This window comes from Panthera tigris, chromosome E1, assembly GCF_018350195.1.
Source record: "Panthera tigris isolate Pti1 chromosome E1, P.tigris_Pti1_mat1.1, whole genome shotgun sequence".
NCBI lineage: Eukaryota > Metazoa > Chordata > Mammalia > Carnivora > Felidae > Panthera > Panthera tigris.
The window spans coordinates 16,006,446-16,032,079 of record NC_056673.1 but is presented as its reverse complement, the minus strand read 5'-3'; the positions used below and the strand labels follow the sequence as shown (position 1 = coordinate 16,032,079).

The following is a 25,634-nucleotide window of genomic DNA, read 5'->3' as shown; positions in this document are numbered from 1 at the left end:
ATTTGATGAAGGTGATGGAGGCGTCAACCTGTGTACCCCAAATCCCTGTCAAGACACAGAACATTTCTATCACCCCGGACAGTTCCCTGTGCCCCTTACAATCAACTGCTGTCCCTACCCCAACCCCAGAGGTAACTGCTATTTTCTGTTTGTTTTCAACCATAGATTACTTTTGTCTGTTCTAGAACGTCATGTAAGTGGAACCATACAAGATGTGCTCCTTTGTGTCTGGATTCTTTCACTTACCATAATGCTTGTAAGAGTTATTTCTGTTGTTCTATGTATCGGTAGTTTGTCCCTTTTGATTGGTCCTTTATTGTAAGGATATATAAGGAATACCTATTTTTAAGGGGTGGGCAGAGCAAGAGGATTCCACCAAGGAGACTTAGAAAGAATAGTGAATGAAGGCAGTAGGAAAAGCACTCAGACAGAAGGTCAAGAAAATCATCTGGGTCAGTTATAAATAAGTTTGACTACATATAACATAAAAACTAAATAATAGTGGCTTACATAACAAGCATTTTTTCTCCTCTCCTCTAAAAGAACTCTGGAGATAGACAGTCCTGGAGTGGTATGGCAGTTCATTGTGCCATCACCAGCCCAGGTTCCTGGCTTCGCACTCAGCTACCTTCAGTGCTGGCTTCTAGCCTCAATATCACCTCATGGTTTAATATGGCTGCTGGAGCTCCAGCCATCCCATCTGCTTTCCAAACTGGCAATAGAAGGAGGAAACATGGAGGGGAGGGGGGAATGGCATACCTTACAGCTAGACCAATCTTTCTTAGCAGCCTTCCTCAAGGTTTTACACATATCCACTTAACATCTCATTGGTTGGAACTTATTCACATGGCCCACACCACTAGAGAAAGTAGTATTTTAGCTAGCCACTGGGCACACTGCCACTCCAAATATAATGATATTTCTGTTACCAGGAGGGGAAATGGATATTGGCTGTTAGCAGCCTCCTCTGACTTTTCTCTTTTGAGACCTAGTGGCCAAGCCATGGTCAACTCAGCCTTTCTATCCATGGCCTCTCATAAACTGAAGCCTGTGCTTGGTAGTTTTCCATCCTCCTGAGTCCCCAGGACTCCTTCCTTCTCTGAGGGTGGGTTTCTTTTATATCCCTTTTCCTGGTAGGGGCTCTCCTGGGTCTCTGACTGACTTCCTGGGCTGTTAGCATTTTACAGAGGGTGGAACGAAAGGAAAAGCATCTAAGAACATTTGCAGAGAGCCCTGTATGCATTCTCTCCACTTCTGGGCCTCCCCCCCTGCTATGGCTGGCACCTTCCCTCCCCACCTTGGTCAGCCTCCCCTGACAAGGAGAGCTGCGGAAGTAGATTTCTCTGGAAGGTCAGTGAAGCTCAAAGGGGAAAGGCTGGCATTTGGAGACAGACAGACTTGGGTTCAGATCCTTGCCGCAAATCTCTCTGAAACTCAGAGACGTCTGCAAACAGGGATGGTGAGAACAGCTGTATAGACGCGGCTGGGTTGAGAGGAGCAGGAGACGCGGGTCCGTGGCCACCACTTGATAAGGCTGAATCGTGCACACGTGAGGGAAGGCCACCGGAGACCTTCCCGCCTTGCCGTGACCCAGGCAACTCCAGACCGTGTGGTAGAGGCGAGCCTTACCACCCTCCCTGTTGTCCCTTCTGCCCCCTAGAAATAAATTGAGACTAACGGATCTGGTCCTGTGACCCCTGGAAACACAGGTCAGTGTATAGGAGAGTCAGCACAGCCTGCTGGAATCTGAACTGTTGGCCGGGTCAGGGTTCACCATAGCTCGAACCCCTGACCATGACTCCAGACACTAATAGGAGAGCCTGGAGCCTCCTGGAGGAGACATGGCAGGTTAACGTGATGTTCCATTCCCTCCTTGTGCTTCTCCAAAGTGAGTAGGTCTCCCCAAACAGCCGGGCCCCCTCACAGTGCCAGACTTGGGCAGAATGGATGCTGTGGCTTCTCTTTCTCCCTCCTGCCCCATGGAAATAGCAGAGTCGGCTCACCGCCCGCCAACCTCACGCATAGGTCCTGTGTCCTCTGGTCAGTGAGCCCTATTTCCACGTGCATGGCACACACACATCACAGTGGCTCTTCACTTGCATGCCTGTTCTGGGGGAAAAAAAAATAGTTTATGTTCTCTGACAGCTTAATGGGCCGTCAGCACAGGGACTGGAGAGGAAGTCAGAGGGAGCAGGTGCAGCGAGGCTGGGGGAAGCTCTCGGCTGCCAAAGGGCCAGATTGGACTGAGTATAGCTGTGGCCAGACGCCCTGGTGACCTGTTGACACCATTCTCAGGCTGCCGGCTGCCCTGGGGCTGGTATGTTGTGACAGAAGAGGAGGAGCCAGGGCCCCGTGGAGAATTTGGCTCAAGCCTGGGACCTGAGAGGGACAGTGCATTCCTCTGCTCATTCATTCCCTCCACGCACATTTCCCTAGATCCTGCCGCGTGTCCGCCCGTGGGTTCTGGGCACACAGCAGTGACTGAGACACCCCGTTCCTGCCCCAGAGGTGCAGGGACAAATGGGCAAGTTAACAGAGGCACTAGGAGGCCACGTGCTGTGGTTCTGAGCTGGGACGCCAGGGAGGACATCCCGGAAGAAGTGAAATCAGAGCGGACGGTGGGACCAGGCCCAGCCAGGGGGTGAGGAGCCGTGAGAGGATCGCTTGTGCTGCTGCAGGAGAGACCCCGCCGGTGGAGCTTGGGGGCCTTTCTGAGGTGCTGCCCTATGCCCCCATGGGCCCGGCCCGCTGTTCCCGGGAGGGGTGTATGTGCGTGGGCTCTGCAGCCTGGTTGGTGCTGGCAGCACCAAGGGGGTTAACGGCAGCTCCACTTCCCTGCAGCCCTTTCTTCCCTCTTCTCCGAAGGGAGCCTCCATTGAAATTCTAGAAATAAGTGCCGGCTTTTGAGTCTGCTGTGAAACCATGTCCCTGCCAGGCCCCAGAGCCACCTTCTCGCCCACACTGTGCCAGCCTTGGGCTCCATCTTGTGCAGGGGCCTCGTTCAGAGGGGTGAGGACTCCCCGGGTGCAGTGCCTCAGCCCTCCGCCCCGAAACCTGCTCTACCCCCCACACCAGGCATCGGCTCGGTGTACAAATGGTACCCAAGGAGGAGGGGCTCAGGAAGTGACATCGCCTGGCCCGCCCCACCTCCTTATTCCCTATAAAAAGCAAAATGGTGACTCAGAGAGGAGAGTTGGAAGCGTCCTGCCTCCTGCTCCCACTGTGAATTTTTAGACTTGGAATTAGGCAGGAGGCAGAGGAAACAGCAGCTCGAAATCCGCGACTGACATGCTGTTTGGCGGGTGGCAACCGTGGAGCCGCTCCTCCCCTACTCCCAGCAGCCCCTGAACTGCAGCCCCAGGACCTGCTGGCGCTCCCCAGCCCCTCTCGAGGCCCGGGGCCCCCACGCAGCCCCCGCCCGGGCCTGGCCGTGCATGCCTCACGGGGGGGCATGGCAGCCGGGGGTCGCCGCAGGCGCCCACTGCGCTATCAGTCCCTGGCAGCCCTCGTGGAGGACTCTCAGTGGCCTTTCTTGTTCCTTGTCTCAGACTTCAGCTACGGGGCAGACGACTACGACGGAGAAGGGAATGAGGAGCAGAAGGGGCCCCCGGAGGGCTCGGAGACCATGCCGTACATCGATGAGTCGCCCACCATGTCGCCCCAGCTCAGTGCCCGTGGCCAAGGCGGCGGGGACAGCATCTCCCCCACCCCACCTGAGGGGCTGGCGCCTGGGGTAGGTGCACCTGCTTTTCCTTCTGGGGTGGGGAAGAGGGGGCTCTGGGGGATGGGGGAAGGCAGGCACGGGTGTTGTGGGCTAGGCCCTGCCTGGGACGCTACTGGGAGAGCAGGGCTGGGGAAATGTGGACCTGGCGGCCTTGTCACCTCATTCCAGTCCTGGGCCCCTCAGACTAGGCTCCCCACCACCACCTGCTGCTCTCTCTGCCGCCCCTGCACCTATCTCTGCCTCCTCTACCAGCCATCTGCTTCCCCTGCCTTCTGGACACCCTCACTTCCTCTCTCAGCTTTCTCTTCCAGCCCCTCTCTAGCAGGATGGGGCCTGGGGGAGGGAACAGGCCCTTCTCTCTGGGCCAGAGCAGCGCACATGGCCTGTGGGCTGTAAATGCACAGATGCCGGCTCAGCAAAGCGAGGCTGGTCTCCGTGCTCTCTGTGGGGTGGAGTGAGCTGCTTCCGTAGCATTCCCTGAAGATCAAGGGCCCCCCATGCTGCCCTCCTCTGTTGACTCTGGAAGGGAATCAGCCCTAATGGTGTCCCCCTCTCCTCTTGTCGGCTGATAGGAGCTCTGCTCCAAAGAGAAGCATATTAGAAGGAACATTAAGTATGTGCTTTGAGATGGGCCAGGAGGTTTGCAATCCTTGTGATTCATGCCGTTCCTGGCCGCAGGGACTGGCTGTGTCTGGGCCCAGCTTGTATGTGTGCACCTGAGACACATGAGCAAGTGAGGCAGAGGGGCTCCTGGGGGCTGTTTTTCTGGAGTTGGGGAGAATCAAAGCCCTTCCTCTATTTGGGGGGCTGGGGCATGGAGTGCCTGGTCCTGCTTGGTAAAGGGCTTGTCCAGATGCGTTCTGTGGGGGACCCCTTTCTTCCCTCCAGCAACCTCGAGGAGCAGTCACTCAGATGCTGTGAGATACTTGTTCCCCTCCCGAAGGGCCCAGCAATCCCCGCTCCACAGGAGGGCTGCCTGGACTCTACCATTTCTGGAGAACCCCCTGCTTCTTTCCCTCCCAGCCTCCTTGGCCACCTTCCACCCCTCCGCAGAGCTCTCACCCCCTCTTCACACACTGGGGTGGCTGTTATAGCCTTTGGCAACAAGGGCCTTGGCAACCGGCTTCCCACTTGAGGGAAGCCACATTGTTGCCATGGCAACAGAGGCTGAGGCAGAGCTTCGTGGCTGCCAGGCAGTGCAAGTTTGGAAATGGATGGTGGGGGCAGGTGGGAGGTGGAGGGGACGGGTGAGGTTCAGGACCCCCACAGCTGGCATTCTGGAGTGTTGCCCTGTCATCCTAAGGAAGGTGAGAGTCCACCATCTCGGACATGCAGGGCAGGATTTTTGCTAGTGATGGAGGGAGCATTCTGGGGCGTGAACTGAGGCCAACCAGAGGAAACAAGGCTAAAACTCTTGCTTCCCATCTCTGCCTTCAGGTCTCTGACCAAACAGAGCTCAGAGGCCCCCTGGAGGACTCAGCTGTTACCCCACTGTGAGCAGGTGCAGGAAGATTCACTGTAGGACCCAACCCAGAGCCAAGAATGCTGGCTGAGAGTTGAGAACGTGTGGCCAAACAGAGCTGCTTGCTGACAAGCGAAGTGCCTCTGCCATTTTCATCCCCCTTCTCTGCCTCCCCCCGCCCCCCTGCCTTCCTCCTTGCTTCCTGCCTCGGGTCCTTCCCTCATCACGTGACCGCCTCGCAGGCATGCTTGCCCATCGATTTTTAGATTCCTTGGTGAAAGGTGCTGGTGGGTGCTTTTCCCAGTGAAACAGATCACAGGCACAACGGGAGACCCCCCCCCTTGCCTGGAGCTATGAGGTTTTGGGCCAGTGACTTTCCTCACTTTGTGGCTGCCCATTTTGTTTGGTGGCTCACTAGTGAGTAACTGGGGTTTTTTTGAGGACTTTGAAATCCAGAGATGCTACAGTGAGAACTGACTAAAGTGCTTGGGAACCCCGGAATTGATTTTTTTTACACCACTGGCTAGAAGTCATGCAAGGTAGGGGTGGGGAGCATTTATCCAACTTGGGGATACAGGTGAAGACTGCAGTCCGATGAACCTCCTTCCGGCCCACCTTCCTTCCTGGAGTTAGTTGCATTTCTGCCCTTTCCTCTGGGTCACTGGCCCCATCTAGTGGACTCTGCAAGTATTGCTGTTTACATCGGGGTGCCACAGAGAGTTGACACACCCCTTCCTGAGTACTCGGGCGCTATTTTGGTTTAAAAACAAAACAAAACAGAAAACCAAGGTTTTTGCTACTTGGCTCTGTTCATTTGGCCAGGCAGGTCTCCTCCCTGCCAGGCTTCCTGTTGGGGCCTTGGGAACCGAGGGGACTTTTGGACCAAATCAGACGATTGTTCTAAGTATTCAGATGTCTGGCCTCTGGCAGCTGGGCATTTCACAGCCCTGTATGCAGCCAACTTGTGCTGGGAAGCCTAAGGTTTGGTCCTCCAGAGAACAGAACCAATGGGATGCCTATCTATATCTGTAGGGAGATTTTTTTTTTTTTTTAATGTTTGTTTATTTTTGAGAGAGAGACAGAGCATGAGTGGGGGAGGAGCAGAGACAGGGAGACACAGAATCTGAAGCTGGCTCCAGGCTCCAAGCTGTCAGCACAGAGCCCGACAGAGACAATGCGAGAGACAGAGTGCAAGCAGGGGAGGGGCAGACAGAGGGAGACACAGAATCCGAAGCGGGCTCCAGGCTCTGAGCTGTCAGCCCAGAGCCTGACGCGGGGCTCGCACCCACGAACCATGAGATCATGACCTGAGCCGAAGTCGGACGCTTAACCGACTGAGCCACCCAGCCGCCCTTGATTATGGAATTGGCACACTTCATTATGGAGGCCAAGAAGTACTAAGATCTGCAGTCAGCAAGCTGGACACCCAGGAATGATGTAATCGTTCCCGGTTGAGTCTGAAGGCCTAAGAACCAGCAGAGCCAAGTAGTGTGAGTTCTAGTCTGAAAGCCAGCAGGCTCGAGATCCAAGAAGGGCCAGTGTTTCAGTCTGAGGCTAAAGCCTGGAAGAGACTCGTGTCTCAGCTTGACTGGCAGGAAGAGTTCCCTTTTATTAGGCCTTTTTGTTCTACTTGGGTCTTCAGTTGATTAGATGAGGCCCACCACCCCCATCAGGGAGAGAAGCAGCTATACTCAGTTGCCTGATGCAAATGTTAATCTCAGAAATGCCCTCATGACACACTCAGAATAATTTTGACCGAATATCTGGGCCCAGGCAGGTTGTGACACATAAATGTAACAATCTTGACAGTCTCACTCGTGCAGCAGCCCAGAGAACGGAAGGAACACGAGCTTTAGATAGGTGAACACCTGCTACTCTCTAGCTGTAAGGCTTTGGATGAGTGCCATGACCCCTCCGAGCCTCACTTTCCTCATCTCAAAATAGGACCAGCTGCCTGGATTGTTGGGGAGAGACTGGGATAGCTCAGGTGAAGCCCGCAGCGCTGGGTCTGGCTCACTGTGGGTGCTCAGCCCTTGGCGACTGGGACCCACAAGACTTTTCTCGCCTGTTTTTGGAGCCAAGACCATTGTAAGGACCTGGTCTAATGAATATTAGCTAGACAAGAACTGAATCTGCTTCTGCAACCTCCTTTCCTGCCAGGTATGGTGGCCCAGATGGAGCCAGATCTCTGTGGTGTCCCAGTCTCCTCGCTCCCCAACCTGCCCCCTACAGCCTGGCTCTGCTGCTCTTGTCTTCGGTGTGCCCCAGCTGTGCAGCCCACTAGGCCTCGGGGGAAACCTCAAGCCCTGCCCTGCAGACCCTCCTCTTCCCTCAAGCCCAAGCTGAGCAGAGCCCCTTAGTAGGGCCAGGGCCTCACGTCACTGGTGGCTCCATTCGACCGACAGTGCCTGATTTCACCTTGGGAAGGCAGGGCAGGGACTCTTGATCTCAGCTGACAAGTTGGGGTACACGTTCCTCTGCCAGGACCATGGTCGTACAGAAAAGCTTGCTCCCTGTAAGCCAGAGACTCCTCCTTCTGCCCCCTTGGGAGACATGGTAGAAAGTGGAAACAAGGCAGAGAAAAGATCTGGGTGTTGTCTCCGGGCTTCCGCTGCCTAGCTGTGTGACCTGAGGGATGCCACTCCCCCTGTCTGGCTCCAATCTACTCATCTGTAAAGGGAAGATACTGAGAATTTCCTCCCTCCTGACCGCCCACACCCGTCATGAGGTTTCTGTGAGACAGTGTCAGGCAGGGCGCTTTGCAAATTGTAGAGTCTGTACCCACGTTGGTGGGACTGCTCAATGTCAGACTTGTTCTGTAGTTCCGGGGGTATCCAGAGGCAGGTCAGAGGCATCTAATAAAAGGCCAGATGGAGGGGTTCAGACTTTAGCCAGCGGGAGAGTCCAGAGTAAGGGCGGGGGGCGTTGAAACGGTCACCGTTGTCCTTCCATCTCCCCCACCCGCTTCTCCTCGTCACAGCTGCCTGGACTTGGCTGAGCCTTTTACGCAGGTTGTCTCATTCAGGGCCTGTGAAGTTGGTGCGGTAATCGTCATCTTACAGTTGAGGAAACAGGCTGGCAGAAGTGACATAATTCACCCAAGACTAGCCAGCGGGGCCAGAGATTTGTTGAAACTCAAGTCTCTTGGACACCACCTCCCTTGTGAAGTTTTACAGCCCGTCGCTGAGCCCTTTGCTCTTTGGGAAGAGTGCACCGTTCCTTGTGGGGCCGGTCGGCCCCGTGAGATCGGGAGCCCCGGTCCCTGATCATTTCCATGGCCCCCCTCCTCAGCTCCTGGCACCTGCTGTTTGTGGAACTGAACTGAGTAGTACCAAGTGGCCAAGGAGGAAGGACTCAGATGCAGTCTCAGGTCATGAAGTTCGGGAGATCTCTGCTCTCTCTTTCCTTCTTCAGTCCCTTCCGAAGGTTGGGTTTGGGGAGTTGAGGTTGCTTCCAGGTGAATGGAGGAGCCAGGTGGAGAGCCAGAGCATGTGAGATTGTGTCCCAGTCTGGTCCCTCTGGACATTGTTAGAGGCCTGGGTTGGGTGGGCTAGCGGCTGCCGTGGTCTTTACTCCTCTCAGGAGTTTCCATCTGCCAGTGGAATCAGAGACAGACTCTCCTCAAGTTTCCAGCATCCTGTCTCAGCAGCCTTGCCCCCTACTTGTCCGTTTCTGGATCTTTGGGCCCCACCGCTACCAGGTGGCGAGCTCGGAGCCCATGGGCTTCATTGCCTCCTAACTCCTCCCATTACTGGGTGAGCTCCCACCCCATTTGTAGATGAAGAAGCTAAGGTTCAGGGGGGTTCCCTGGCTTGTCTGGGTTGAGAAGGAGGTGAGCAGGAAGTAGGGAGACATAGCGCCCTGGTTGCAACCTCAGCCCCCTCCACGGCAGGTCCTCTCTGGCCTCTCTGGTCCCCTCTTCACACCTGGCTCGGATCTGGCCTTCTGTGGTTGACCACACCTGGCTGACCTGGAGCATCCCTGTAGCTCTCACAGCCTGTCTGCATCTGCCCCTCCCTGCCAGCCTGCTGGGATCAGAGTTCCGTGATAGATTTCACATCCACCCCTAACGCTTCTTCCAAAGGGACATTCAGTGAAGGGATGCTGATCTCCTGCAGGTCCCGGGCACTGTGGCTGTGAGGGTGAGCTCAGCCAGGACCATCCTCTGCACTTGAGGCCCTGGAGTCTCCAGGGGTGGGGCAGGGAGGCAGACTGACCTACATGTAATCACACCAACTGGGGTGAAATTGCGTGCGAACTAAGCGCCCTAGACGCCCCGCCCCTGAGAATGTGCTCTCACAAAAGTGAGCCACCCTGGGGCCAGAGGCAGGGGGTTTGTGCAGAAGGGCAGAGCACCTCCTCCAGGCCAGCAGGCTGGCTCTTGCCCCAGGGACTGTTTTCCATCACTGTCACCCAGTTTCTCCACTAGTGGGTGCCAGCGCTTTCTTTCACACGGATGATGCACTGGTGAGCATGCCACCCTCAGGGTTACCAACTGGGTGCTTCTGTCTGGAGGGTCTCAAGACCCCTCACCATCCTGCCCATGTGGCAAAAGGAAAAGAGCTCATAGAAACACTTCCAGAGGGGCTCCTGGGTGGCTTGGTCGGTTAAGCATCCAACTCTTGGTATTGGCTCAGGTCATGATCCCAGGGTCGTAGGATCGAGCCCCAGGTTGGACTTCGTGCTGAGCGTGGAGCCTGCTTGGGATTCTCTCTCTCTCTGTCTATCTCTCTCTCTTTCTCCCTCTGCCCCTCCCTCCCCCCATGCTCTCTCTCCCTCTCTAAATTAAAAAAAAAAAAGAAGAAGAAAAGAAAAAAGAAACACTTCCATAGCACTTCCGAAATGCAGGCACTGGTTGTTACAGCACTTTCTAAGCATTAACTTATTTAGCCCTCGCCACGACCTCGTGAGCAAGGCACCATTATTGCCCTATTTCACAGATGTGGAAACTCAGGTGCAAAGAGGTTACACAACTCACTTAAGGTCCCACACCTGGTGAGTGGGAGGGTACTCGTCACAGCTGCTCTCGGCTTTCTCTCCAGAACATTGCCCTCTGCGCCTTTCGTTTACCTCTTTCTGGCTGTGTGGCTTTGGGCAACTTGCAGAGTCTTGGTACCCTCAGCTGAAAATGAGGATAAATACCTCCTGTCCGGAAGGGCTACCGCGAGGACCAAGTGACATAGTAACTGTGAGAACACCTCGTTCTGCCTGGGCTGCACAGAGGACCCTTTCCGGAGGTGATAGTTGAATTTGAATCTCTCTTGGGATGTGAACCCAGTTCTCCATGAGTCCCTGGCTCTGGCTGCCCTCAGACCCTCCTGTCCCTGCTCTAGTCCTAGCAGAGGGGGCTCAGCCCCCAGTGCCATTCTTGCCTGGTGAGGGCCCTTGTGGAGGGCACCGCTGTGGAGGATTCAGGGGGAAGAGAGGCACACAGAGGAGAGCCCAGGTGCTGGGAAGGAGGTTAGACTTGTCTTGGGCCATTTCTCACTTGGCTACAGTCTGCCTTCCCTTCTCCCTGGCCCCCACTGCAAGGGTGTTCCCCTTAAGCCCACCTTCCGGGACACCCCCCACCCCCCGCCAGGGGTTTGTGAGCTAAGGAAGGAGGGAAGTGCTGGGAACTTGAGATAAAGCCACGCCTGGCCCACTCACTTGGCGCCAGTGGGTGCTTACCCCTCCTCCCCTTCAACCTGTTTCCTTTGGTAGGGCTGTTCCCTTTGGCCCTATGAGCCTCTTATCATATGACCAGTTTCCATAGGAACCATCCATCCAACCTCAACACCTTGATTTATCTTTTCGGGAGACCCTTTGCCTTGCCCTGTAAGCTTCAATTTCTACTCACCAAGTATTTTCTGAGCACCTACATTTTACAAGATGTTGTGGGGAATTAGCATGAGCAGGGGTTGCCCCTAACCCCTCTCATACACACACACACACACACACACACACACACACACACACTCTATTTCAAGGCCATCTGTGCAACAGCCTTGAAAGATGTACAGTGTCCCAAGGGAGGAGTCATGTGACCTCAGGTGGGGCAATCAGGGTGGGGAGCATGTAGGAGGCAGCCTCATAGGTAGTGTTCTGCCTGGGCATTGGTCAGGAGGGCGTTCTAGATAAAGAGGGCTGTGTAAGTTCTGGAATGTGGGAAAATCTCTGGAGATTTGAGAAAAGGAGAATGGTCTGGTGTGGCTGGGCATCGGGTTCATTGGAAGAGGTGGGGAGTGAGGCTGAGAGTGAGCTAGGGCTCCCCACTTCTGTGCTCCCCACACCCCACCACCACTGCCAAAAAAAAAGGATAGCTGGTGGCTAATAAGGGCTGACACTTGCCAGGCATTGCCCTACATGGACTAGTCCTCACTGCAACCCTAGAATTGGTGCTATGATTATCCCCATTTTACAGATGAGGAAACTGAGGCCCAGGGTGTTTGAATGACTTGCCCAGGGTCACACCAACGTCAAGAAGCAGAGGGAGGATTCATATCCAGAATCTAGGGAAGTTCTTTTTGGTTTTGTTTTTGTTTTACTGTATAAATAGTGTCAGTATGGGCTTAGACCCAACATTTGCTTTATATAAAAACCCTATATATGATTATTGGAGTGACTTCTATAACAGAGAAGGGAAGGCAGAATGGGGAGCACAATTATCAGGAAGATGATGAATCTGCTTCCATCTATGGCTGTAGCTGACTCTGTCTGCTCCTGGCACTGGCCCCCTGGGGTCAGTTCTTATTGGCCCCACTGAGCTCCAGCAAATCTGGTGGGGCTTGAGCCTGGGATAGTCAGAGAGGAGGAGGAAGGGGCTTCAAGCCCAGGACAGGCCTGGAGGTGGGAATGTGCCTGGCCTTTCAGAGGGTGTTGTCAACACTTGGATTGGTTGAATCACCAGCAAGGGCCCCACTGCCCTTGTTTGGGCTGATTTGGTGGCTTCCTGCTGGGCACGGAGTGAGCAATGTTTTAGAAAGAATAATCTGATGTCAGTGGGAGGGATGACCATTGAACAATGGTCCTGTCATTCCCTGCTTAAAACTCTTCGATGCCCTTCCCTCTCTCCTTTTGGTAAAATCCAACCCTTAGCAATGCTGCCAAGACCCTGCCTGATCTGACCACTTGACTGCTGCCTACTTCTGCAGCCTCTTGACCAACCCCCCAACTAGAATGTGAGCTCCAAGATGGAGGTTTGCCCATTTCATAACCAAATGCTTGCTCGTTGAAAACGTTAGTGCCTAGAAGTGTGCCTGGCACATAATAGATGCTCAGTAAACATCAGTTGGCTTATTGAATGAACACTCGCCACCCAACTGAATTCATTTCATTGTGCCTCCTCCAGTCCTGTCTGCCCTCCCCCGCCACCCCCACTGGCATGGCTAGCCCCTGTTCATTTTCAAGTATGAGTTTCAAGGTGACCTCCCGCAGAGAACCTTCTAGGACTCCCCCTTGGTGGCATCAGCTGTCTTGTGCTCTCTGTGAGGTGGAGAGAGCTGCCACTCACTCTACTTTCCCAGCCGGAGCAGTTACCACACTTCTTTTTTTAACTTCTTTATTTTCCCTGATTACCTCACTGAAAACCCAGACTTTACAGAAATATGTAATGTAGAAAGTGAAAGCCTCCCAAGTGCCATCCTCCAGACAAAACTTCTGTTAAAAGTCGGTTGTGTACTTCTCCTTATTTTACCATGTGACATGACTGCATGCACAGTCCACTTGACACACTTAGCCGTCCCCTTCTGCCGGACATTTGGGTGTTTCTGGCCTTGGGCTGCAGTGAATGTCATTGTACACGGATCTTCGTGCCCTCTTAGAAATGTTTTTGCAGAAAAAGCCCTTAAAGTGGAGTTGCTGCGTCAGAGGGTGTGAACGTTTAACATCACAATAGACATTTCCGTGTTCTCCTTCCTGGGAGAGTTGTACCTCAGCCCCATAGTTCTGAGATTGTGCCCCGCTCCTGGCACTGCTGTGGCTCACAGCGGTCAATCTGTCCCCGAGCCCGTCAGCTCCATGGCGGTAGACGTAGTGTCCCGTTCATGGGTGTGATACGAATGCCCAGTGCACAGCAGGCAGTTGATAGATACTTATTGACTTAGTGGCTATGAGAATGAGGGATGGAGTATGAGTGTAAGGGAAGGCCATGGGGTTTGGGGAGAGGAGCCTATCGGTGGCTTTGAGAGCGTGGGCTTGACAAATGTCAGAAATCTCAATCAGTGCTCCTTGCCCTCCACAGCGTGGTTCCAGCCACACCTCCAAGTTCACCTCCTGCCCCTTTTCTATTCTCTTCTCCATCTGTGTTTGCTTACAAAAAGTTCTCCTTTTTGGCCTTCCTCCCTTTGCCTGCAAACTCTTCCCCTTTTCTTTTTTTAAATTTTTTTAATGTTTATGTATTTTTGAGAGAGAGAGAGAGAGAAACAGCATGCATGGGGGAGGGGTAGAGAGAGAGGGAGACACAGAATCCTAAGCAGGGAATCCTAAGCTGTCAGCACAGAGCCTGACGCAGGGCTCGAACCCACAAGCTGTGAGATCAAGACCTGAGCCGAAGTTGGTCGCTCAAACTGAGCCACCCAGGCACCACCTCTTTCCCAACTCTTTCCAGATGCTGCTTAGAAGCCACTCTCCTGTGAAGCTTTCCCTCTGAGGCAGGAATCTGCCTTTGTCCTATGTCCCCACTGTGTTGATCACTGAGACACTGTCTCTTTTGTTCCTATGTCCTTCACTTCCTATAGGTTGAGAGCACTCTAAAGGCTGTCTCCCAGATTTGTGTTTGTAATGCCAAGCTTTCTCTGGGTATGAAGGAACAAACAAGGGAGCAGATAGATGGACAGGCAAGATCAGGACTCAAAATGGAATATTATTCTGGTTGTGCAGGGGTGAGATGCTGCAAACTTTGGTCGGGTGGTGGCTTTAAGAAAAGGAAAAAAAAAAGGAAGAACGAAGGGGACTCAGTAAAAGGGATGTGGGGCCTGAGGGAAGGAAGAGTCGCAAGATGATGGCCCTGCCGACAGAAGTGGAGAAGCCAGAAGGGGAAGCTGGCATGGGGGTGGGAGTCGTTTGGTCTGGGTATGTGGAGTTAACGGGCTGTTGGTGGGACTTCCAAGTGAGGAGACCCAGCTGCCAGCATAGATGTCATGCTTGGAGCTGAGCAAGGTGCTGGGTTACAAATGGTGATGGGCTGCCTTTGGCCTGGAAGTAAGAAGGGAAGACTTCTTTAATGGTGGAGAGCAGTGGGCTGGGGCCGGGGTCCTGAATGGGTGACGCCATGCTGACAGGAGGCAGAAGTAAGGAGAGCCAGCCTAAAGCAGAGCGGTCAGAGCAGCACCAGCATGCTTACAGGAGCTGAGGGATTTGAGAAAGGCCAGACTGCGGAGGCCAAGGAGTGGGAGAGGGAGGCCTCCGACTTTGGGATACAGCAGTTTAGGGACCTTTGGAGCAGGCTGCTTCTCTGGAGAGGAGGAACGGGAGCCAGGCTGAAGCAGCGGAGTGTGGAGGATGCTGGGAGGAAGCTCAGGTCCAGGGCTGGCTCAGGGCATTTGTAGGGGAAAGGGAGGGGGCATTGCTGGGACTTGTGAGTCACTTCCCCCCCAGGGGGAGGGCTGAGGGCCTCTGAGTGGTGTCTGTATGCCCGATGGAGATGGAAGGGCATTCTAGTTACTCACGGGAATTTCCAGCCAGCTGGGGTGGGGTGGAGCAGAGATGCCTTGGATGTTTAGGGAGCAGCTTCTGAGAGGTTTCAGGGTTTGGGGAAGAAGCGGGTGTTGATCTGGCTCTGCTGGTTAGGGGCATGGGGAGTGAAGTCAGGAATACTCCAGGAGACTTCGGAAGGCGCTTCCCCAATTGGGTGGGGGAAGGGACACCAGAGGAGCCCTTGGGCTTTTAGGCCCTTCTCCCATTCCACCTGTATGTCTGACCAGTGGGTCAGTCCTGCCATGCACTTGAAGCTTGCGGGGTGCGAGGCAGAAACTGTGGCATAGAGCCGCGGGCTGGCACACTTGTGCTCTGGGGAATGCCAGGCCTAGTTGTTCCCAAGCACTGGGAACAGCCTCGCCCGCCCAAACCAAATGAGGAATTGTGGCTGAAAGGGCCCTTCAGATGTGTTCTGGCTATTTATAACCCAGCCAGGGCAGGGACAGGGAAAAACCAGGGACTGAGGGAGGGGGCGGGCTGTAAGGTGGGGTGTGCCTGTCAGTCCTGAGGCCCCAAAGAGCCTACCCTAAATCCCTCAGTCTCTATTTCAGCTTTGGTGACAGGGAGGAGCCTATCAGTGGTGAGGACAGCTTCTCTGCTCTAGCAAATGGCACAAGCCCCATCTTGAGCTCAGAGCTTCCACAGACTTCTTTGGGGATTTGGGATTAGAAACTGTTTCCATTCTTCTCCTTTTCCCTCCTCTCCCCTCAACTCTCCATCCAGCTTGGAGGCTCAGCCGGGGGCCCTGTTCTCAGCTGAGGTGCCCAGTGGAAAGGAGAGGTAATGACAAGATGATGCACAGTTGACATTCCTTTGGAACTCATTTCCCAAGAGTTTGACCCTTCCCCGCCAAGGCCATTACCACCTGACAGGGGATATGACACGTGCATAAGGAGGCTGGTGGTAGATACGCGTACTGATGGACAGCTCCAGCACTGCATCATTGAGAGCATGTGTATGAGGAGAAAGCCAAGGGAATCCCTGGCTGGAGACACTGTTGGGGGGCTGGTGGGAGGTTGAGGGGGTTGGTTTGAGTGGGTATGAAGCTTCAGGGCTCACCACCCAGAGTCCTGAATTTTCACTTGATCTACCTGGGTGGTGGCACCTATGATGCAGGTTTACAAAGGTAAGTGGTGTGTTGGTAGTATGTGAAGCTGAACTGGATTCCAAGATGCCAGATCCAATGAGGAAACGGGGCAGAGGGGATATTCGGGGAACACCACCACCCTGTCCCCTACACCTACAGAGCTCTCAACTTCCCTTAGAGAAACAACCAGCTGCGAGAAGGCAGCAACCTTGTCTTGGGCCTAATTCAGTTCACGGATGTGTTTCATTTAGAGCGCACCATGTTTTGTTTTAATGTAATTCATCTGCCATCCTTTTAAAATTGAGAGATATCAGGGCGCCTGCGTGGTTCGGTCGGTTAAACGTCTGACTTCGGCTCAGGTCATGATCTCATGGCTTGTGAGTTCAAGCCCCGCGACAGGCTCTGTGCTGACAGCTCAGAGCCTGGGGCCTGTTTCCGATTCTGTGTCTCCCTCTCTTTCTCTGCCGCTCCCCTGCTCATGCTCTGTGTGTCTCTCTCTCAAAAAATGTTAAAAAAAATTTTTTTTTAATAAAATTGAGAGATATCACCTAGGACTCCAAATTTCCAGGTTCTCTAGAACAATCTGAGATGGGGCGACCTGAAGCCTGCGTTGCCCCTAGCAGCCATGAACTGGAGCTGAGTGGTGGTTTTTTCACCCAGCTCCTACCTGGCGCACTTCACTGCTCTTACCTGCACTCTGACGGCTGCTGGAGTTTGCAACCTTTGCCCTAGGTGTTGTGCTGTGAAAGAGCTTTCCCCAGGTGCTGCCCCTAAACTCTTCCCTCAAGAGAGTAAGTGTCTGCTCCTCTCCGGCTGAGGCCTAGACCACCAGATTGTGCTCTTTGCTGTCTGGATGGATTGAGCTTTGTAACCCCCGAGGAAGCCCAGGGGAAGCCTGCTGGGAGTGGGAAGGGCTGCTGGTGTTATCTCCCTGGGTTCCTTGTACTCTCTGCTGTGGGGCTGGTTCTCCTGGGTGGAGGCCCCTCTTGAGCGAAAAGAGCCCCACGGAGGTGGGATTGCTCATCTCAGCAGCATCTGTGAGTAGGAGATGTGGCATCTCCGGCCGTCCAAGGGGGCCCTTCTGCAGAACCTGGCTGGCACTTTTGCTTCTGTTGTGGTGACGCGGATGGGGCCTCCTCTGCACAAAATCTTGTTCTCCCAGCCACAGTGGTGATAGAAACTGTTTTCTCACCAGGCCTTGGCCTCCCCTCCGCAAAGGTGTCAGAACCCGAGGCAGAGATGAGAAGGGGGCTCAGCTTGTGGCCGTCCCAGGGTGACAGCGAGGCTCGCCCGGGTCTTCCCGGAGGCTGTGCGGGCAGCTGCTCCTCCGCTCCTCCCCCTGCCTGCTCCGGCTCTGGTGAGGGGCTGTAAATAAAGCCTGTCTCTGGGAAGCAGACCTCCCCCTGCGCCCGGCCCGTCTGCGGCCTCCTCGCCCCTCCTCCGCGCTCCAGAAGCCTCCGCCAGCCTCTGGCCGGTGACCGCAGAGAGGGAACGGCTCCACCTCACAAGTCAAGTCGTGCATTTCCTGTGTATTAATAGCAAACGCGAGCCTCCGAGTCCAGAAAGGGCGGGATCTGTGGGACCGGCGGCGGCGGCGGCGGCGGCGGGGCGGCCGGCCGGAGCTCGGGAGCGGCGGCCGGGGAGCGCGGGCCCCCGCCTGCGCCCGGGCCGGCGCGCACAGCAGGAAGGGCCAAGGCGGCCGGCGGGGGCGCCTCCTCCTGCTCCGCCGGCGCGCCGCGCGGTCTCTCTCCAGTGACAGCCCTGCGCTCGCGGCGGCGGCGGCGGCGGGGCTGCCGGAGCGCCGCTTCCCCTCTCCCGGCCTGGGGACGCGCGCGAGGCGGCCCGCAGCCCCGGCGCGCGGGAGGGCCGGGAAGCGGCAGCAGGAAAAGGTTCATAATGGAGCCTTTCATCGGGAGCCGGTGGCCGGGTGCCAGGACTGACTCCGGGGAGGCCAGCATGCTGGTTTAGGCCTGCCCTGCACGCTCTTCCCCTCCCTGCCCGCCTGCCTCCCTCCGGGGCGGCGGCGGCAACGGCTGCTGCTGCTGCGTGGACCCCGCTTCCTGTTTGCCCTCCGCGCCTCCGGCTGCCATGGAAGAGGAAGAGGAGGCTATAGGCTTTTTGGACAAGGTTCTGGAGGATGAAGATGTGTTTCTCCTGGAGGAGTGCGAGCTGGGAACCCCGACCAGCCCCGGCTCAGGGTCCCCCTTCTTGGTGGCCGTGAAGGTGGGAATGTGACACGCCCTGGATGCTTGTCGGGGGAGGGGCAGGGCTGGCAGCTCTCGACTGCCGAAGCTGTGTGCGGGCAGAAATGGCTGGTTTGTGCACCAGCCTCATGGCCGGGTGGAAGCACCGCACTCCGGCTGAGAGGGGCTGGCGCATGCCTGCGAGGGGTTGTGAGGGGCCGAGCTCTCTGGCAGCTGTTCCTGGGGGAGAGGTGCAGTGCCTGCCTCCTCCCCCTGGACCAGTTGTCCCAAGTGGCAGTGGCTGCTGGCTTTCCCCAGCAGGCCAGCTGTGCTGGGGGCTTTCTCTGGCAGTGACATGAGTCACCTGGTGGGCACGGCAATGGTGTGAGCCTGCTGCCCCAGAGGAGCTGGCTGAGTTGAAACCAGGAGGTCGTAATTCATTGTTTCCATGGCAACAGTAGGATACGTGCACTTAGGAAGTTCGGGCCACAGGGGCCACTGGCCTCCTAGCAAGGAGACTTTGTGAGTCTGGGCTAGGGCAAGCAAGAGAGCATTGGGAGAGAGGGAGAGCCAGAGGTCACTGAGCTTCCTTGAAGGGAAAGAATTGGATCAGCTGAAAAGGGGGTGATAACAGCTGGCTCTGAGGCAGGAGCCAGGTGGGTAGGCACTTTTCCCAAGGTGGGCGTAGTCAAGAAGCATCTGTTGGGCCCCAGCCCACTCACTCTGGGGCTGTGAATGTTCTCCCCAGCAATGCGCCTGTCCTGTCGTAGGAGTTGCCTTGAAGGTAGAGCAGGAGGGGGCTGTGCATCAATCCCATTTCCTTTCTTCGCCTCCTCCCCAGGGCCAGGGGTGCCCCTCGCAGCCACACCGGTGCTGCCTGAGGCATGGTGAGGCATCCACACTGCACCGTTCATTCTTCCTTTCTTTCACCTAGGCCCACTTCGAAGAGCCCTGACCTCAGCCTTTTGCTCGCCTCCTCTGTGTTCTGTGGCTGGGAGAGAGGGCCAGTGGGAACGTACGGCAGGGAGTTTGCAGGCTGCAAGCCAGGCTGCCTAACAGAGTGACCGACCATCCATATCCCACTCCCCGCCGGGCCTGTCTGCACCCCGGAGGGTGTGGTGCACGGAGCATTGCCGTGGGCAGGAGGCTACCCCTGAGCCTCTCTGGGCCTCTTTGTCCCTCCTGTAAGATGGGGATCACAGCCCTGCCACACCCGCACTACAGTGTGGTTCTAAGGAGGAGCTAATGGAGGTAAAAACAGACTACAGACCCACAGGAGATGGCTGATGCGTGGCGTCTGCGTGGAGCCGTAGCCGTTGGCCTGGGTGCAGAGCAGAGAGGAGCAGTAATGGGAGGCAGGCAGCGGCTAGCATTCCACCCCTGGTTCCCTCATCTGGTGCTAGCTCAGAGCACTGGGGGTTAAGTCACATCTCTCACTAGGCCCGCAGAGGCCTTTGCACTTAGGGTCTGAGCAACCTCCCCACCAGGAACAGGATGGGGAAAAGTCTGGTAATGAACCAAGAGCACCGGCCGGGAGCTAAGTAGTGTGTGGATTGGGAGATATGGGGGGGTCCCTAATGGGCCTTCTCTGAGAACCCCTCCCCAGCACAGATGGGGTCCTGTTCATACGCTGCCTTATGGATCCACCCTCACTCTAGGCTCTGGCTTTTACCTCAGTCTTAGACCATATTTTATTCTGCTCAGCACTCTAGGCATCTGCCTCCTTGATTCTACCCTATTTTCCTCAAGGGCAAGGGCCATGTTGTATTCACTGCTGAACACTGCACAAAGCTGGAGACATGACTGGTGCTCAGTGACTTTGTGGAGACAGCGAGGCTCCATGGGGCCTGCAAAGGGTGTACCATGTTCCTGGCCTTGTTCTACTCAGAGGTGTTCCCAGGAGGCTGCACACAGATGCTAAGGGGGCCCAGGCACACATCACACCTAAAAAGCCCGGTCTTTCCAGATCCCTGTGAGCACCTAGATGTGGTCTTCCCCTCTTCTTTGCTGCCTCAGTTTTCCTGGACTTGTCTCAGCAAGGGGGGAAGAGGGCTTTCCTGAGTGTTGGGGAATTCCAGGCCCCCTGTCTCATCCTGAACACCTCTAGGATACCCTCATTCTCTATCAGGGTTGGTCAGCTATAGAGGGAGAAGACAGGCAGGGTGGCTGCAGAGAGGTGGGGAGAAACCTCTTTGAGTCATTCAGCAAACGCTGTCAGGTTGTGTTCTAGTCAAAGCATCCTGCCTGGCATTGGGGAGGAGACAAGATTAACATGGCATGATCCTTTCTCACAAAGAGTTCACAGTTCAGGGCAAGGGGGCAAGCACACAGATAATAGGGATAGAATGAGAAAGTACTCAGGGTTCCAATAAAAGGGTACGAAATTCAGAGGAGGAGACACCACTTCTGTCGGGGTCAGAGCTGGACTTCGTGCATGTGTGTGCACATGCGTGTGAGCCTGTGTGTGTGTGCACATGTGTGGTCAAGGGGCGTTTCTGGAGGCTGTGCTCCTGGCCTGGGCTGTGGACGGTCTTGGCACTCTGGCACGATAGACCCTTCTCAGGAGCAGGTGGGAATCCAAGGCAGTTCGCTCTTTGCTATTACTTTACTCCAGGAGTACTTCCCCTTAAAGAGTGGTTGTGTTCCTGAGCATGTGTCCAAATGCCAGTCCTATAAATCAATCGTGTTTTCAGTGTAATTTCCGAGCTGCTTCATCTTCCTGGGGGACAGAGGTGATTAGGGCAGTGGTTTCCTCCAGAGCTGGGGCTGGAGCTTGCTGTGTTTTTCAACCCGGACTTCCCTTTGAGGAGTTAATTCCCTATAAACTAATAATAATGTTAATACTGATAGCAGCATCACCTCCTGGCCGTAGAGTGTTGTGTGCTTTCCAAAAATCTTTCGTACGGTTCTATTTAAAGGTACGTAGGGCTGATAGTGCCTTGCTATCTAAAAGCTGCTATTTAAAGGAACTCATTTGTCAGGAATAAAAATGTTTTTGTAATGCAGATTAACCTATCAGGTGTTGTTCCGTGCCAGTTTTTAATGGATAGTCAGTTTTTAATGGATAGTCACATTGATTTCACCTGCCCCAGTCTCTTGGGCCCCTACAGGCAGCAATGGCCATGCCTGTGCCCCCCGCTGGGGTGTTTCTCGAAGTGTGGGCTACACTTCGGATGATTTGAGATGTGATTTTAGATGGCACCTAGATGTATTTTTTGCATGTTAGTGGTTAGGTTTATATTTTAATGTATCTTAGGGGAAATATGACTTGACATCTTAGGATTTCAAAGATAATGCTTGAGATAAGGCTGTACTTTTAAGAAGTCAGTTGTGAAGAATAATATTAAGTAAACAGGAGTGCAGGTGGTATGTATGACCAAAGTGCAAAGGTGGGCTATGAACACCTGGCCTTCAGAAACACTGCTGGGCCTGCCTAAAGCCTCAGACAGCGGAGAACCTGGGATACAGGGATCCACCTTCCAGGGGAGTGGGCTTTGTCCCCCGTCTCTAAATTCCGCTAAGGAAATGGCTGAAGGGGACCTCCCCAGTGCCTAGCTCTAGGAAGAAGAGAGAATGGCTGGGCATCCCTGCAGCTGTCTCAGCTCAGAGAGGGGCCAGCTGTCCTAAGGCTGCTGCTTGGCATGGGCACAGCCTCTAGACCCAGTGGCATCTACTCTGAGCAGATCCTGCTGGGTGCTCCTCAGAAGGTGAGGTGGCCCATGAACTGAATATTGCTGTGTGCAGAGCCATTTGGCCTAGGGCTCTGGATGGCAGGTGGCTCTGCCTGTTCAGTCCTCACTATTTTCTTGGAGGAGGTCAAAGTTCCTGGACAGATGGTATCTTGGTTTGGCCCAGACCCAAACCTTTATTTAGCCTCTAAACGCTTTAGAAGACCGGGCCAGAGCTGGCTAAACCTACCTTGTAGGTACTGTCCTTACCAGAGGGACTTGACCTCTTGCGTTTGGGGGCCTCAAGCCCCCAAACTGTGTAAACTGCTGGGAATGAACCAGCCCGCGGTGGCTACGTTTCTGAAGCTCTGCTTGGGGAGGAAGTGGAGACATCGTCACTCAGAAGGCAGCTTCCCTGTACTGGACAACTGGCAAGCAGAATGGCCCATGCTGTGGGGACCCTGAGCTCTTCAGAGAACTGGCCCTGGGGATTCTGGGCATGTGGGCACCACCCCTGGAGGGCTCTTTGGGGGCAGAGACCGTCTCTCTCACCTTTGAATTTGTATTCCCAGTGGCTGGCACATAGTGCAGAATGAATGAATGTCCAGCCCTGGTGATTTGTGAGACGAGACTAGCCCCGCAAGGATCGAAGAAACAATTGTGAGTTTCCAGATGATTCTAAGCCAGGAACACGGGGGTCTGAGGAAAGCAGAAAAAAAAAAAAAAAAAAAAAAGGAAGAGGTTTTTGGTGGTAACTGAGAACAGGCCTCTTGTTGGTAACATGTGCACAACCTAATTTCACATCCTTCAGCTCTCGGCCACCTTTACCCCTATGGCAGCCAAAACGTCAGGTCAGTGTGGCCCAGAATGCAACTCTTGGGGCTGACTACTGACTTTTGGGGGAGCTCTTTCAAGATTGGGCTCTGAGGCGGAAGTCTCTTGAGAAGAGGGTCTTGCTGAGAGGGGCTGTCACAGGGACTGGCCCAGGGTTCTGTACTCACGCCAAGGCGGATGAAAACATGGCAGCAGCTGCCGTCACCAGGTCTTCACCCGGTCCTAGTCCAACCAGCTCTGCCGTTAAGCTCCAAATGTGCCCCGAGCGACTTCCTTTAGATGTTTGCAGGGCCCTCGGGTGAATCTATGGTTGGCAGGGAGCAGGAGGGAAGGCGAGCTCCCATTTGTCAGGCTTGGGGAGCAGCAGGGTTTGTGCGATGTGCAGGGAGGCTGCCCCCAATCTGACCATGAGGGGCCGGGGTCGTGGCCTTGCTCTAGGTTCAGACCTTGCTCCTTGAAGGGTGTGCTGCCTGCCTGAAATGCCAAGAGTTCCAAGCAGCTGGCAGTTTCCACCCGGTGCCTTTGGGTGTGGGGGTAATGACAACCCCTTCCAGATCGTGGGATTGTAGTGAGTTAATCCCTGGAATGTTCTTAGAACTGTGCCTGGTACTTGTGAAGCCATCAATAAATAACTATTGTCCTTCCCGAAAGCTTGACGTCCATGCTGGTTTCCTAATGCTGCCGAAACAAATTACCACACCGTTAGTGGTTTAGCCCAACACAAATGTATTCTCTCACACACAAGTCTAAAAGGGTCAGCAGGGCTGCATTCCTTCTGGAAGCTTCTAGGGGCGAGAATCCATTCCCATGCCTTTTCCAGCTTCTAGAGAGGCCCCCTGTATTCCTTAGCTCGTGGCCACATCCTGACAGTGTAGCATCCTCCAGTCTTGTAGACATTTTCTTTCCCTCTTCCTGCTCCCCTTCTCTGCTCACATTGCCTTTTCTGACGCTGATTCTCTTGCCTCCCCCTCATAGACCTTTGTGATTACTGGGATAATCCAGTGTCGTCATCTCGCCTAAAAATCCTTAGCTTAATCATACCTGCAAAATCCCTTTTTCCATATAAGATGACGTATTTATAGGTTTGGGGGGTGGGATGTGGACATCTTTGGCAGGACATTGTTTTTCTATCACAGGGTCAGAGACTCTGGGGGCAGCAGCCTCTGGCCCAGATCTGATAACTGGGTTGCTGACAGAAGGCCAAGGATTCAGGCCCTCATCTGGGGAAGGCTGTGGGAACATGCTGGGGACAGGTTGTGCAACTGGGAGAAGGCCACTCTTCTCCAGACTTCAAAATTTCTGGTAGCTTCATATACTCTCCCAGCCTGTACTAGGAGTGTGCATTTGATGCCCAGAGAGGGTTCTGTCTGAGATTCCAGGGAAGCATCTGATGCTTGAAAAAGAAAAGGAGAGTGAGGAAATCATTAAAGCAGTGGAGGAGCCTGGAATTTGGTACTCAAGGACTGGGAGGGAATCCCAGCTCTGCCACTCCCTGGCTGTGTGACCCTGGGCTAGTCCCTTTCCTCTTACAAGTCCTGCCTGCTATGCAGATGGTTGAATAATGGAAAAATATAGTACTGACCTCAGTGAGGTATTTGAGGGCTAAATGCAAGCAGAAGGAACTTAAAAGTTTTAATAAATGTCGGATGCCCACGTGTTAGGGGTATCGTTGTGGTGCTGGGCTTCAGGGATGTGCAAGAAGAGTGTGATGACAGTGTTTCCAAGGCCCTACAGAGTCACTGGGCAATTAACGAGAGCTCACACGTCAGGTGGGAGGGTCGGTCCCCCAGACACTGATGTGAGAGCTGATGCTGCAGCCCAGAGACTTCAGCTGTGACTCCAAAGAGAGTTGGGACTGGGACAAGAGCAGAGCCAGAGTGGAAGAAGGCATCCTGGGCAGCAGGAACCAAAGTTCAGAGGCCAGAACACTCCAGGCATGTTGGGCAGACAAAGAGATCTGACAGCTGTGGGGCAGGTTCGCAGGGTAAGGAGAGGCGCTAGGAGCCAGGGAAGGTGTTTAAGTGAAGAACAAGCCAGACCCCATATCACAGTGTATAGTTATAGATTTATATTTACTTGTTTGTTCGTTTTAATGTCTTTCTCTCCTCTAGAGTATAAACCACATGAGAGCAGGGATTATTGTATGTTTGCTTCCCGTTGGATCTTCAGAGTCTGGTGGGTGTTCAGTAAATATTTGCTGGACGAATAAATAAATGAACAAATGACCTAATTGAATCCCCAAATAATCGCATTTTGCGATGTTGATATTTTTTAATGTTATTTATTATTATTTTTAAAAATTTTAACATTTACTTATTATCGAGAGAGACAGAGCATGAGCAGGGGAGGGGCAGAGAGAGGGGGAGACACAGAATCCAAAGCAGGCTCCAGGCTCTGAGTTGTCAGCACAGAGCCCCACGTGGGGCTCAAACTCACAAACTGCGAGATCATGGCCTGAGCTAAAGTCAAACGCTTAACCTTCTGAGCCACCCAGGTGTCCCTATTTATTTATTTTTAATTCCAGTATGGTTAACATACAGTGTTACATTAGTTTCACGTGTACACTATAGTGATTCAACAATTCTATACATTGCTCAGTGCTTCTCAGAAAAAGGGTACTCTTGATCCCCTTCATCCATTTCACCCATCTCTCCACCCACCTCCCCTCTGGCAACCACCAGTTCTCTGTGGTTGAGATTTTGGTTTTTTGTTTGTCTTGTTTTTTTCTTTGTTCATTTGTTTCTTAAATCCCACGTATGAGTGAAATCATGCGGTATTTCTTTCTCTGACACATTTCACTTTGCATTGTACTCTCTAGATCCATACATGTTGTTGCAACTAGCAAGGTTTTACAGTATTGATATTAAGCCCTTGACAAGCATCAGGGGTAAGGCAGTGTTCTCATGAAGGTTAACCTGGCTCTGATGTGTGGTGTGAAGGGAGGAGAGAGAGGCAGAGGTCAGTTAGAAGAATCCGGGTGGCAGAGCCAAAGCCCGCAGCA

General features: G+C 54.0%; 1 protein-coding gene across 3 annotated transcripts in view; it reads left to right on the top strand.

Annotated features, from left to right (window-relative positions):
* ABR (ABR activator of RhoGEF and GTPase) overlaps window positions 1-25,634 on the top strand; it is a 182,531-nt gene that overhangs the window by 83,745 nt on the left and 73,152 nt on the right. For 2 of the 3 annotated variants that reach the window (XM_042967607.1, XM_042967608.1), the window contains exon 2: window positions 3,549-3,733. In XM_042967607.1, coding sequence (XP_042823541.1) covers window positions 3,549-3,733 — 185 coding nt within the window. Of the gene's footprint in view, window positions 1-3,548; window positions 3,734-17,827; window positions 18,172-25,634 lie in introns of those variants that run through there. The other variant, XM_007076094.3, reaches the window with a different exon arrangement.